This window comes from Carex rostrata, chromosome 10 (genome assembly GCF_964058835.1).
Source record: "Carex rostrata chromosome 10, lpCarRost1.2, whole genome shotgun sequence".
In the NCBI taxonomy this organism is placed as follows: domain Eukaryota; kingdom Viridiplantae; phylum Streptophyta; class Magnoliopsida; order Poales; family Cyperaceae; genus Carex; species Carex rostrata.
The window spans coordinates 8,158,870-8,174,286 of NC_135927.1; the positions used below are offsets into that span (position 1 = coordinate 8,158,870).

The following is a 15,417-nucleotide window of genomic DNA, read 5'->3' on the forward strand; positions in this document are numbered from 1 at the left end:
AGATTGTACCTATTTTTTCTACGACTTTCTACATCCGCCACTGGCAACTTCCCTAGGAGCAACTCTTTTTAAGGTATTACCAAGTAGAGAAAAAATAAAATTTATGAATAACATGAGTAAAGCAAAATCCTTTCAAAAACAATAACAAGTACAAATATTACATAACTTTTCAAGATCAGATGTCTAATGACAATGAAGGGAAAAAAAAGAATTAGTTGTATTTCTCAATTAAAATTGTCAAATCTCAATATGTAGTTTCGTCCGATTAGTTCATGAATATACCCGCGAAAGCAGCCAAGTATCCAGCAATCTGAAATTTTAAGGAAAAAAGATGTGAAATTTTGAGCATACAATGTATTTCAAATGTATCATTTTTTCCCAATTGGACCAAATTAAGGTTAATACCGCCATTAATCTACTAATCCCTAGTTAAATCAATTTTATTCAGCTCAGATTATACCAGTTTAGCTGAAATACCAAACAACCCAGTACAAATTCTGTAACAGCTGATTCATTCTGGCACCAAACCGTTGCCTGAACAGTATGATAACTTAAATAGTGTGACAATGAACAGAATTTTACATAGAAACTGTACAAGAAAAAGAATAAAAAGCGGTTGTGAGAAATTTTACCTGCCCTAAAATACCCTTCCCAGTTTGGCCTTCGATCACCAATCCAGCCGTTAGGCCAACCATAGCTAAGGCGCCATTAATTGCCTCTCCTTGTCGTCTCCTCTTAAATCAAAACATGCATTAAATTTACATCCCAAGAAGTAATAAATTTTCATTCCATTTTATATGATTTTGTATGACATTCTTGGTTCAGTGGCAAGCATGACATTTTCTATTAAAAAAAAGAGTATTAAGAGCATACCATTAATTTTTCTTTCGCCTTAATTTCGGACATCTGTTTCTCGGCCAACCGTTTCGCCTCAAGTGGGTCCACCATTATGATGTCATCACCAGAGCTTCTCTTTCCGGGTGATACCTAACTCATTTGTATTATAATTTCCCAAATTAGTGGTATGAAACTGCTAAAAATACACTAAATATTACATACTTGATCCTGGTTCTTTTCACCACAACATAAAAGCATGTGGCAGTTCCAGCAAATAATTTCAACTCGCAAGTACCAGAAAGGGTAAATTCGTAACTTCAATTGCACAATTTGCTCAAAATGTTATTACCATCAGGCCAAAATTGGAAACTTACATTTGTTGTGGTTGCAAGAGCTAGAACTACTCTTTTCTTGTTTTGCCTAAAGACCGAATTTGTCAGCCGCTCATTTTGCAATTGTGAGCTGTCAAAATAAGAATCAAGACATAATTTATTACCAATAATTTAAATTTTGTGAATTCTTGTAAGATTTTTGCACAGATTTTTGTGAGAAATTTAAAAAAAAATTGAGGAATACCAGACAGCAATAAACAAACTGGTATAGAACCTGACTAGAACAGTACCAAGTCCATGGTACCAGTATAAATCTAGAATATGCTTTTTTTAGAACCCTATGAGTAACTAATGTTTAACACTAAATCAAAAATTAGTTATCTCTGAGTTAAACAATAAAGCAAGCATATTAATCAAATTAGGTACAAGGGAAAATGGTAACTGCACAAACTGAAACCATGAATGCTTTTGGGTACCATTTTACCAGTATCAGAGGTAAGAGGATCATGAAGCTTATAGGCATAGAGTAAGCTTAAATTGACCTGAATTAATGTGCCACTGACAAGTGGTACCGTCTAGATAAGGTAGGGACCACTTAAGAACACGCAAAGGGACACCAAAAGAGGCAAGAAAAATGAACTAAAAAGAGAAGAAAAGTAAATAATCTTCGAACCAAACAAATAACCCATAATTCTTCTAACCCAATTCGCCTGAACTAGAGCAAAAGGAACTGAATTGGGAACTGTGAAAAACCAAATAATTGAATCAGAAATGGAGAAATAGAAGGATACCTCAGCATGCAGGGAGAGTAATATGAGAGAGAACCCATCTCTCACTTGTCCCTTTTTTTTTTTTTTTTTTCTGGATATTTGTTTCCTTTTTTTTTTATGGATTTTTTTGCTATTTTATGGTCAATATTTGTTGAGGCTTCAGAGACATAATATCACACCGCTGCGCCAGCAGCGCAAGGGAAGTAGTCAAGTAGGTAACAGTCACTGTGTGGATAATTAAATATCAAAGACTTATAATATTAAAGATAATATAAGGGGTATAAGGGGATATTGGCTAAAAAAAATAGTGTTTGGTAAGAAGGTGTTTGAAATAAGGGGTATATTCGTCAATTTAAAATTTAAGATAATTAAATAAATAATTCAATTAATAAAAGGAAATATTAGATAAAATATTAAGTTCGACCGAGAATATTCGAAATTATGATGTTTTTACGGAGATATTGACTATTTTAGATTTTACATACTCATACTAGAAAATTTTCCTAGTTAATTTTAGAGAGAATTTAAAGTGTATTCTTCAAAATAATCAAAATTACATATTTTTTCTCTCTAAACTTAATAATATCATATTTAACCTTCTACATTTCATAAACTCACAAATTTATCCATTTTATTGATTTTTCTACATAAAATATAAAATATGTAATATGTTTAAAAAAATGGTCAATTTTACAATTTGTCAGCTACCGAGGGCAAATGATTAATTTCTACTTCTGAAGTATACACAAGCATATATATATCTAATATTGGTGTTTATACATAAAAAGTAGAGAAATAACCAATATGCCTCGAAAACCAACTAATTAGAAGACAAACATTTTATCTCAAAGATGTTACATATTTTATATTCTTATAACACAAAAGGTTAAATTTGTATTTTATATTTCAAATGAGTTTTAATAAAAAAAATAAAAATGGGTAAATTTATGAGTATTTGAAATTTAAAATGGTAAATATGATATTATGAACTTTAGAGGGGGAACTAATTTGTAATTTCGATGTTTTTGAGGGATACATATGAAATTACCTCTTAGTTTTAACTCCTTTTTTCAATTTTATAAATGAATGGTTCCTATTTCACTTACAATTTTTTTTCAGAAGTAAGAACTCGTTAATTCAATATTTTTTTTTTCAAGAATTAAACCAATGGCCTTCCCTAAAAAAAGAATAATATCCATTATCATCACTGCTAGCCTAAATAGGACTATTTTTATTTATTTTAATTTTACAAAACTACAGGACATGAGAACAAAGTTAGCCTTTTTGAGGATATTATTGCTCCTTTTATTTTCAAAAGTATTCATCTACATAAGTAATTTTAGGATATTTTAGGTCAGGTAAAATTTCAAACATTGAAATTAAAGCACAAGTATACTCAAAATTGGTCAACTGATCACACATTAAAAAAAAATTAATTTTTCTATCAAAATTTCAAAATATCTTCTTTCTCCATTAAAACATTATTAATTTTATTTTCAGTGCTCCCGCTAAAAGTTCAATATATCTTATTTTACCATCTAAATTTCAAATTCTTACATATTTTCCTTTTTTCCATTTAATATCAACAAAATACTATTTTTCTAACACCTAAGTTCGGAGATAAGGGGGGAACATGTTATAATTGTGTTTCTAAAAACAATTGTCAATCAAGTAACATGTATTGAGAAAGTAATTTCCAACAAATCAAGCAAGCCCGTTCTCTTGATTTTATCAAAAAAAAAAAAAAAAAAAAATCAAACCAAATCAACTAGGAATGCAAACGAATCAAACCAAATCAAATTTATTCTAGTTTGAGTTCGAGTTCGTGTAATTTCGAATCAAATTGATTCAAAACTGAAGTAGGGTTTCACACTGAAAAGAAAAGAAGAGTCTGAATTTGATTCGATACAGTTCAAACTAGGTCGGTTTGATTCATTAATAGTTCAAATTAACCATTGAATTGAATTGCTTCCGATCTATGCATAATATATACAGGCTGCATACGCATATGTGGTGAGAAACTACATAAAAAACCATTTATATGGACCGCATACTACAAATGCAATCCATTCAAAAAAAATTTAATTAGATAAAATATATCGGATCAGAATAACCGAAACGGGTTGGATCAAATAATTTTATTAATAGAAATGGGTCGGATTTCCGGAAATAACAGAAATCGAATTCAAATTCCCATCCGGACAGGGAAGTCCAGTTGAGTTATAATTCAAATTCCCTTTATTTTCTTAATTTGTTCTCTCTCCAACAAGAGACATAACATATAACAGCAAATTCCCTTTATTTTCTTAATTTATTCTGAAGTTGATGTTATATAGACTGAAATAACACTGATACCGATCATACTAGTGAGACTCGTTACAATAACATTCATGGATAGAGCTCCATAACACAGTCGGCACCTAACTGAGTAGGATGTATTTTGTAACCAGAATAGCCTGCGGCTAAAATAAGATCATGCCATTCCTGCTTCTTACGTTCCTTCGCACCATGACAACACATCATAAGAATATCAAATAAAAAGCCTGTCTCAGTTGCTTTTGCGTTATTATTTTCGAAGTCTTGAATAATATCCACGATGATAACCTTGCTACCATCTTTTCTTGGTTCAATTGCTTCTTTGCATCCCTTTAGTATTCGAACACAATCCTCATCACACCAATCGTGGAGAACATTCTGACATAACATGATGCAAATAAATATATTAGCTCAGGAAAGGAATAACTAATAGGGAAGTAATTATGAGACAAAGAGAAGTTTAATTACCTTAAGAAGAAATGCATCAGCTGGAGGTAGTTTTTTCAACATATCTCCTGCAACCACATTGAACGAGTCATCTTTGGAAGCCTTTGCAACAACATGAGGAAGGTCAAGCACTGTGCATCTCAACATTGGAAAGGCGTTTGCTATTATTTTCACCGCAGTTCCAGTGCCGCCGCCAACATCTACCAGACTATTCAAATCAGCAAACATATGTGGATAGCTTTTAACAAAGACTCCCATCTGCTGCTTACAACGGCTGGCCATCGCCTCGTTGAACAAGTTACCTGGTTTAGAAAGTTTAGATACCTGATGTAAATATATTAGACTGAAAATCGATCGATAAATTTATGCTCTATGTTTTTCCATAGAGATGTTTCTTCATTGTTAGTTGTACATAAATACATGAAATTGTTATGATCAAAATTATATGATGAATCAAATATCAAAAGTATATATATGCAATTCTATTCTAAATTATATGTCTTTGTTGATCAATTATGCAAAAGAAGGACAATGATAGGTGGTTCTTTCTTATTTTTTAGTTACCAAGCTCATGATTTTCCCTGAAAAGGTCCCAGATGTCCTTCCCATTATTTGCCGCCATGCAGACAGTGCTTCCAGCCTCGCCGTCCTTGAACCATTCGCTCATAGCACACATATGTTTTGTGAATGCTGGCTCTGTAATAAAACATGTAAAGGCACCCATGTTTGAGCGTTCAGTTAAAAGGAGGTTGGAAAAGGGCGTTAGCATGTAACAACCGGCTTCATCTTGTGCGAAGACTTCTTTCTGAACAAGAAGTGCCATGAGGCGGCCAAGCATCATGTCCTTCTCCGGTGAGATCGGAATGGAACGTGCGAGTTCGTTTAATGGCATGGGATGGCCATATGCTTGTATGTGGCCAGAGATGTTGAGGCCAACAGCGCACCTAAGAGCGAAACTATTGATATAAGTTAGGCTTTGGTTTAGAACACTGGTGAGCTCCATTGTTATATGAAATGAGAAATGTAAGTGGTACTAATTATTGGTTCAGAAGATGAGATAGCCAGTGATCTATTTATAGAGATGTAACGCCACTTAAAATTTCAGTATAAATTAATTAAGGTACAGTACAAAATTAATTTAAGACCCATCTAAAATGTTATCCATACTATAAAATGTTTATGGATGAAATTTTATAATTTTTAAATTTTTCTTTACTATTGTTAAAATAGGTATAAAATCATAATTTTTAGGTTGTTAAAAAAGATGATTTTGTACCTATCTAAAAAATAATTAAAATTTTCTAAAAATTATAAAATTTGATTTACAAATATATTTTAATATGAATGAGACATTGAGACATGATGAGGAATGAAAATTATAAGATATTGAAATCCTCTATTTAAAAGTAGTAGGACACAAATAAAATTATTTCCAAACCAAAAGAGTTTCAAATAGGTGTGTAAACGGAGCTGGATTATCAGGCGGATATCCGCATATAATCCGAGGATTCGGATAATTATCGGATATCTATAGGAGATCCGGATTCAAAGCCCTAAATGGAGCGGATATCCGGATCATCCGAACCCAATAGTTTGACCGGGCACATATAAAAGAGAAAGTAATATTTGCTATAGGTGAGATTTGAACCCATGTACTCCCATATTAAGGGCTTTAGACTAAACTGCAAGCTACTAGACCACAACATCTTTTGAATAGATTATCTCTCATCTCTTATAAGTTAATTAATATTTATATTTAATGTTTTAATTAATATTTGTATCTTAGAAGTACATATATCTTAATTATCCGATAATTATTCGTTTTATATCCGTATTCAAATCTGTATATGTGAACTATCTGTTCCGTATCCGTATCCGTTTAAGGCGGATTTGATATTGAATTTTGATATCCGTTTACTATACGTATCAGTATTCATATCCGCTCATTATCCGACGGATGCGGATATGATATCAGCATTATCCGCTCCATTTTCACCCCTAGTTTCAAATCAATTTTAATTAAAATCCAGCCCATATTTCCTTTCTCAAATTTAATTAGTTTTCATCCCAAACTTTCCTCCTGTACACGAGTTCGGATCTCCTAAAGTAATTCAATTTTTAGCTTAGATCCAAACCGTCAAATTTGAATCGAACCGTCAGAATAAAAGAGCTCCGTCAAATTTGAATTTGAAACGAGTTCGGGCTAGATTGGCCTGGATTCGAATTGGACAGTCCAAATCTAAACTAAAAAATTAAGTAAAATTAAGTTACTTCAAGAAATCCGGACCCTCCTGTCATATCCCTCCTCTCTATCCCTACGTTAATTTATCTATCAAAAATAAAAACCATATATTAACTCATTCAACTACTATTATCCTTTTAGTCAACATAGCTCTATACACTCACCATCTATTCTATCATGTACAATAACATAATTTTCATCAACCGCATATAATCACATCTACTCTAAATTTTGGTATTTCGTTTATAAAATTGCATCCATGAATTTCATTGATTTAGATATAATAAATAGATCTATGTTGATTATAAATAAAATTCATTCATTAAAATAATCTTAAATGTTCGTAGGAATCAATTTTGAAAATAATAAAATCTGGAATTTTTATTTTAGTTATTAAAAACCGAAAATTTTCTTTAGTAATAAGTATTCTCTTTAAATATATTAAAATCTGAAATTTTAATCTATTAGTAAGTATTTCCTAAAGTATAGGAAGACCTGAAAATTTTCATTATTATTATGATGTATCTTTAATTATGTTAGAATTATATTCCTAATGAAAGTTTTATGAAGAAAAACCAATCAAATGGCAATGTTCAGATTGTTTTTTTGTTATAATAAATTTCGAATTTAATATTTTTAATGAATTGACACTACTAGAATTTCCAGTAATGGCAACGGTAGGATTGGGCTTGTTGCAACGGCTTACCCTTGCTATAGGTCCCAAAAACGCCATTTGCAAGCGCTACGCTTGCAATAACTACCGTTGCTTTAAACCTCCATGCAAATACTCAATTTCTGAATTTTTGCAAGCGCTTACGCTTGCTAAAACATTTCCCTAGACTTTCCGCAAGGGCAGTCGTTGCAAAAAGGCACGCTTGCAAAAACTTTGTCCCGCGTGGGCAACTGAGTATTAGCAAGCATATGTATCGTAGGCCCCACTTAGTATTTGCAAGGATGTCCCTCGTGGGTCCCACCTAGTTATTAGCAAGGATATCATTTGTGGGTCCCACTTATTATTTGCAAGGATGTCATGCATGGGTTCCACTAGATTATTAGCAAGGTTAACAAACGTGGGCCCCACCTGACTATTTGCAAAGACATCATTAATACTTTTTGCATGCTCTAATTCTATAATCTTCCATCATTGTACCAATCTGGTACCACCCCGATACCAACCCAGTACCAACCCAACAAGCTGTTACAATTCCATTGAACCAAATTTACATAAACACATTGAAATATAGAGATAACATTTAATAAACATTAATCAACATAGTACAATTATCATACATTGTACCAATCTAAATTACAACAACGGTACTAAATGAACTTTTAAATATGCAAAAAATACATCGACCACTGTTCACACAAAAGCGTGTACACAAAGTCTCAGGTACAGCTAGCTGTACCCTTTTAAACCGTGATTGAGCTTTCGTATTAGGTTGCAAGTGCACAACCTTTGTCCGATGGTACAATCAGGTATCGATCCTCAGGGACGGTACAATTCGAGTCTAGATCACTACTTATCCTAGTTAGGTACTAGAAGTGAAGAGTTTGGTTTGAGTTCGTTTCAAATTTCTAAATTCAATAACAGAAGATAAAAGAAAGATAAAAGTTGGTTCAAATCGATTTAAAATGAAGTTTCCAGGGTTTCAGATTTCATCCTCAACCTTGCCTCTCTGGACCTTCACGCGACTCGCATGCTCTCGCATGCGACCTTTGTGACGTGACCCGCATGGTCTCCCATGCGACCCGCGTGGTCCTCGAGTGAATGCAGCATAGAACCCGTTTCTGAGTTATTTACTTGTGTAAGGATCTATTGACCGTACCTAAAGTCCCTGGACCTCAACTCTCGTTTATTGGCTTAGTGAACCTAGTAAGGAATTGCAATTTCACCTTCTTAGATCTACAACCTCAAACTTTCGTTTACAAGTGTTCAATCTAAGTCATTTGATCGGTTTGCTAAAGGTATCCACTATCTCTCAATAAATGGAAATCTCACCTCTCGGCTCAATTGATCTATCTTTTCAGATTTCTAACCTACCTCAAGTGCTTGATCAAATTGCAAGAAGGATCAAGGTCTCAATATTAGAATAGATGCAAGAAACATTCAACAATAGACAACAAGATTCAATCAAACAATCACAATCAAGCAATGGAAGAATAATACTCAATCAAATGAACACAAGAATAACTCAAATTCGAATTCAATGCATCACAATCAAGGTTTTAGATTACATCAACCCTAGAAACAAGAAAGATCTACTCAAGCATCATGAGAGAAAGAGATAAGAGAAGAAATCATGATAAAACCGAAGGTGGAGATGGATCTATGAATGATCTTCCAAAATCTTCCCTCCTCAACTTCCTTTCTTGATCCCTACTCCACAAGGGAGTAGAAGCGTGTGGAAGAATCCCCTCCCTTTGTTTGTGGCAGGGAATGGCCTTTTATAGCCTTTCCAAACGACCTTTCTTTCATTGGACCTTCATTGGGCCTTCATTGGGCCTCCGTCTTCTGTTTCTGGAAAAGTCCGACGCTACCAGCGTCAGGTCTGATGCTACCCGCGTCAGGTCTGATGCTACCTGCATCAACTCTGATGCTACCCGCATCGACTCTGATGAGGGTCGCATCAGATGTGATGAGGGTCGCGTCATATGTGATGAGGGTCGCGTGCAGAGTCTCAGAATTCAGTAACTTCCCTGATTTCGCCCGTTTTCTGCAAAATAAGAATGAAATCGCAGCAGTATCACATTCTATGGATATTCAATGTAAAATACACGATTTGGTGGTTTAAAACGCAGATTTTGGTACAGGAATTGGTCGGAACAATAGATCAAATATGGAGATATCAACCACCCATTAACAATTTTTACAAAATAAATTACAGTCAAGAAATTAGTTGCATAATTCTGAAATTTTCCATTAGCACCAATCATCAGAAGCAGCATTTAAGAACGCTCAAGATAGTCTTTGCAATTAGATACCTAATGAAATAAACAATCAAAATATTAAATACAGATCAAACAAATTCATATAGCAAAAAAAATCAATTTTAATTGGGTATTTGTATAAAACAGATCAAACAATGTTCTTGGTGCATTTGTAATTTTAAACAATTTTAGCATAAAACAGATTAAATAGATGAACAGATCAATCTTCAATTTTATTCCTATATATGAAACATAGTGAAGCCTGTGACATTGCAATTTCAATTTATCCCCTATTATGACATGTCTAAAAAAAAGTACTCGTTGATTTTATATCAACCTAGTTATGACATTTTGAATAGTAGTAATAATGAATGTATTGTACATAACTGAAACATTGCAATTTCAGAGCGTATGAGCCTGTGTAGGGATAAATTTACATACTAGCCAATATGAAGCATGCTCTTGGGTTAATTTTGCAGCAAAACTCCGAAAGCCTCCTTGATATGTATATATATGAGTTGTTTGTCCTTTCTCTGAAAATAATGATGGACAATCCAATATCACTGATTTATCTCTAAACTTTTAGAATTGGATTCTAAGTGCTAAAAGTGACATCACTGATATATATCTTTTATAAGATAAAATTTTCAATTGAACCTTATTAAATGAACAAAGACAACATATTTTCTTCTTTTACCTTCTATTGTGACAGAAGCAAGCATGTGATTGTCATGGTTCAATGAATCATCAAGGGTACCAACTTCATTTCCTTCTTTTGTAGCACTTTCCATATAAATCACATAAACCTTGTGTTTCAAGAAAAATAATGAATGTTAATTAAGTAGAGAAATGATAAAGATCTGAGTAATTCTGAATACAAAAATCATCACAGACACTTGGGTACCAAATTAGCATATTATGTACTTGGTAATGAATATACTAAAGAAAACAAATAATTGAAGTAAGTCAATAATTGCTCTCTTCAATAAGCAAATATGTACCTGACCTTCCGCGTACCTAAATCTTTCCTGTCAAATTAAAAAATATGTAGCATCAACCAACATGCATATTAGTCAGTACGTTAAATTGTTTTTGGGGATTAGTTTAAGTGCAAAAGATGTGCACTGATTTTAATAAAAATTAATACTAGTAATGCACTTATGATGAAATGATATAGACCCAAATTAACTATCATAATATTAACCGAAGCACACTAATTAATCAACATCTAGTAAAACTAATGAAATCATGCATGCCACAGGGCTTAGATTATTTTGGACTTAGATTAACAGTAATGAGCAAATGAAACAAAAGACAGTATACACTGCGTGCCTTTACTCAGTTCATGACTTGCAAGTAATAACCAACCAAAAACACAAAGTTTCACACCCTTTTCATACTTTCACCAACAATTTCGAAACCTATATGAACAAAAACCTAAATTACAAAACCCTAAATTACAAAACCTAAGTGAACAAAACTACATACCTATCCCTCCGATGGGTACGATCTCCGACCGATTGAGCCTTCAATCTCTAACAGATTGAGTGGTCGATAGAGCGGCGGGACAGGTTAGAGACGGAGGTCCGAGCGGCGGTAGAGATAGAGTGGTTTGAGATGGAGGTCGATCGGTTGGATTTGCTTAGAGAGAGAGAAGAGAGGGTGGTGAGGTTAGTGGCGGCTGCGTCTGAGGAAGAAATCGTAGCAGCTGAGGGAGAGGGGTTTTTCTTAGAGAGGGAGAAGAAGGGTTTCTAGGGTTTTTCGTATTTGGACTTTCAAAAAACGCTAAGTCCTACACAGAAGGCTCTCTGTAACTCATTCTACCCTTTACTCCCCTCCGTTTTTTGCCTGAGTTAATATACAATTAGCGGTACTGAGTATAGCCGCCTGATCAATGTTGCACGAATCCTGAAAGATAGATAGCCTTCCCGATGGGGCAGATTTCTACTTGATGGATGGTATTACCTAAGAGAAAATGTCCCCAAGTAATTGATCTACTAAAATGGAGTCCTCCTTTTAAATTTGAACACTTAATCACACATCAGAGGGCTCTCGTTAACTCAGTAGCAAATTAGATAATAATTGCACACCAAATTATATGCACAAAATTCCAAAAAATGAAAAACTAAATTTTACCATATTATGTGAACAAAATATACATACACATATAAAATTTATACAATTTCATTATTATTTGGCTTTTGTCTTAGTGTCATTAAATATGGACCGTGCATTTTCACGTGCCAAATCCACGATTGATTTTTCTTGAAATGATTCAAAGTTAACTTTTAAATGATCAAGGGAGAACCCTTAACAAACACAATATAAATGATTTTGAATTTGGTTAGGTCTAAGCTTCGATCCGTCGTGATTTGATTATGGCCATTCGATGGCATGATGTTCCGTAAGCTTGATGGATGTGAAAATCAACGTAAATTTTGACAAAATTTTTACACAGACAAATTAAGCTAGTAATCTTTAATTGTAACGGTTCTGATCGGCCAATTTCATAGGTGTTTGTTTCTTTCTTCATTAGCTTGCACGATTGTTGTTGTTGTTGCATGACAAGTGTAGAGCATATGAGTTGCTAACACAATATGCATGTACTAACATACTAATTTACGTGTCTAAATCACTTATTAAGACGTAAAAACACGATTTAACATTCACTATCCTGTAAATTTGACTAATAATATTTTTCAACACACAGATTTCCAATTTTCTTCATTAATTAGAAAATTTCATATCTCATGCAAATAACCAATAATAAATAATGATCAAATAGTCATGGCATGTACAACTATAATTAAAATCACAAAATATAATTATTACATCTTTTACTAAATTAATATCACATGTACAAATATATATATTCTTACAAATGCACATGTAATTATACTAAACTCCACTTATTATTATTCTGGAGCATATCTCACTGATCCAGGGGCCCCAGAAATTATTGGCCAGTAGGCACCAGACACGTGTCATGCAAAAATAATAACCAAATTTGATGTTCCCGGGCGCTGTATTTCAATTCCCTCTCAAATTGGGGGGTTCTTAATAACAGAGCACTTTTGATTTAACGCATCACCTTACATTTATAATTTATATATACAAATCATTGCTGACAAACTAAAGGAAGAAAGAAACTCGCTGTCAATAACATAACTTAGCAAAAAAAAATTCCCCCCTTCGTAGCCAGCGAAATCTCTCCGAGGGTTTGTTCCTCTCAGGTATTGCTCGTTCCACCCTTAACTTCACGATTTGAGATTAAATCTCCAACGGATTTGAGATTTGGGCTAGCGCGGGGATCCTCCATTAAAGGGCTTTGAGATTCTTGAAGTGGAAAAAAGAAGGTCCTGATATACTAATTTGGGAAATAAGGTATTATCAGGTCATGTAGAGGTTGTGAATTCCGAAATCCTTCCCCTCATTTTCTTGATATACTAATTTGTAGTACTTTAGCCGCCTCCATCTCATTTCGACTAAAATCCACCTCTTTTCCTCTTTTCTTTAGGTCACGACTTAGCCGTCTCTAAATCACTCTCGCCAATAAATTGACCGCAAACAAGGAGGTAGATTCTGTCAGGCCTAAAAGTGCGATTTTTTCTTCTTCTTGTAGGGGAATAAACTCGATAGAGGTAAAATTTTCTCTTTTCGGTTCTTATTTTGGTGTTCTAGTTGTGTATTTGTGTGAATTTTGATAAAACCCGAGGCTTGAGTATATTGAGTTGGTAATTTGAGATAAACGCCTTGATGGTTGATTTTCTTGTACAATTAGGACCTAAGAGAGGAGGAACAATAGAGTCCAGTAGGTGGGTGTGAGATCAGATGAAGAGAGAACGGTAAGATCAAGGCCCAGTAGATTATGTTTTATGTTGTCTGTGAAATTAGTTGGTTTTTTTGTGCTGAAGTTGTTTGTGAAAATGAGTGAACAAAATAAAATAAAAAAATAATCGGTTTGTTTGCTTTCATGCTTACCACACTTGACTCATGTAGGAAATAGCCAACCATACACCAATAACTTATCAAGTATAATTCAGTGACCAAAATTTGGCAATTCAATTTCATCAATCTAGGCTAACAATGTGTTGCACATAAGGTATTTGTGAAAATGCCTAAATGGGAAGAAGTGTTATGTATACATTTAAAACTAAAAACAGGTTGAAGCTAACATTTTTTCTTAGTGTTTGTATAGCTAGTTTTGGTTATCTAGTCTAAGTTTCTTCTTCATTTGTTAGTGTTGGGAATTTTCTGTGTTACCGGTACCATTCTTCAATAGTGATATGGGTTAGATAGTGTATATGTTTCATATATGCAGGTCCTTTGTTGTTTCGTAATTCATAATCTAGACTTTTCAATATCAAAAGGAAGATTGCATTTCTCTGTATTTACAGATAGTTAAGCCATGCTGCCGCATTAATTCTTGCATGGCAGTTGGTAAATATAATCTTTACTTGTATGGAGGCACAGTGGAGTTTAAAGATAGAAAGATTACACTAAAGATCAAACTATCATCTACAATGTAAGGGTCTATTATGATAATATACATTTTTTAGGACAAATTCTATTATTTTAAGTGAAAACTAGACCTAATTTTGAAATGGTTTTTAGGCTGTGCTTCAGGCCCATAAAAATATCATATCTTCCCTGCGCCCAGGGTTAAATTGTCTAACGGAGCCTTGGTATCTGCTTAGTAAGGTAACTTGAGATTTATGTCAAATTGATTTTTGTTGAAACGTTTTTGTAGTAGTCACAGTAAAGTAGATCACATTTGAAGCTTGTTGGTTTAATTGACATTATTTTTTATACAGGATATTGAATGATCAGTATTTCAGAAACAATCACTTGAGGTGATTCCAAGTAGGTATGCCCTTATTTGTCTTCAAAATATATTTTACTTTGTTGAATTTATAATTCTTCATACATATCATTGTTGTATATTCATAGTCATTTAAGTGGGTATATGCCTCTAGAGTTGTTATTTGTTGCAAGCAGAGAACTATGGGTTTAATAGGAAGTTTGCACTAGAAATTTTTGTTCTAAAAACCAGCTTTCACATATGCTCCAAAATTACAAAAACTATTGAACTTTTAAGTTATTGTATGCTGCTCTAAGCTTATGGTTAAATGAAATTTTTGGCCTGACCGGTACCTCTGTGGTAAGTAATTAGATGGTAATTAGATGGGTCATGAGGCTATTGATGGAGCAAGTAGTCATGATGAATAATTTTACTAAAAATAAAAATTAATGTATATAGTAGTTACTAAATGGAAATTAGAAATTTATCTAGTAACATTAAAACTTTACTGTTTTGAAATTATTGTTTCTTTCTATACAATTTAAGTCACTTTTATTTTCTTGTATGTTTGCGGTTTGAGAGCACATGGAAAAAGCAGTCTCTTGCACCATTTATATGGTTGTTTATTCTATTTTTTTTAAAGTTACTAATTTCTTTTGTTTGATATTTTTGTTTGATAAAAAAATATCAATATATATGTATCTTTTGTGATATAAATTTGTATTATAATTTCTTCTCTGA

The 15,417-nt window shown here is 33.3% G+C and overlaps 2 protein-coding genes and 1 long non-coding RNA gene across 3 annotated transcripts; 1 reads left to right on the forward strand and 2 right to left on the reverse strand.

The window, feature by feature from the left end:
- Positions 1-108: 108 nt before the first annotated feature.
- Positions 109-2,127, reverse strand: LOC144560957 (uncharacterized). The gene is made up of 5 exons (XM_078310177.1): positions 1,961-2,127; positions 1,212-1,299; positions 874-987; positions 633-734; positions 109-310 (listed from the first exon to the last, which is right to left on the reverse strand). The coding sequence occupies exons 1-5, from the start codon at positions 1,996-1,998 to the stop codon at positions 266-268; spliced, it is 387 nt and encodes a 128-aa protein (XP_078166303.1). The 5' UTR covers positions 1,999-2,127; the 3' UTR covers positions 109-265.
- A 2,115-nt stretch (positions 2,128-4,242) lies between these two features.
- LOC144560619 (trans-resveratrol di-O-methyltransferase-like) lies at positions 4,243-5,755 on the reverse strand. The gene is made up of 3 exons (XM_078309855.1): positions 5,267-5,755; positions 4,724-5,004; positions 4,243-4,633 (listed from the first exon to the last, which is right to left on the reverse strand). The coding sequence occupies exons 1-3, from the start codon at positions 5,703-5,705 to the stop codon at positions 4,328-4,330; spliced, it is 1,026 nt and encodes a 341-aa protein (XP_078165981.1). The 5' UTR covers positions 5,706-5,755; the 3' UTR covers positions 4,243-4,327.
- Positions 5,756-14,276: 8,521 nt separating this feature from the next.
- LOC144560382 (uncharacterized) lies at positions 14,277-14,742 on the forward strand. Its single transcript, XR_013513387.1, has 3 exons — positions 14,277-14,400; positions 14,490-14,576; positions 14,690-14,742. It is a non-coding gene; the product is annotated as an uncharacterized LOC144560382 (long non-coding RNA).
- Positions 14,743-15,417: the final 675 nt, after the last annotated feature.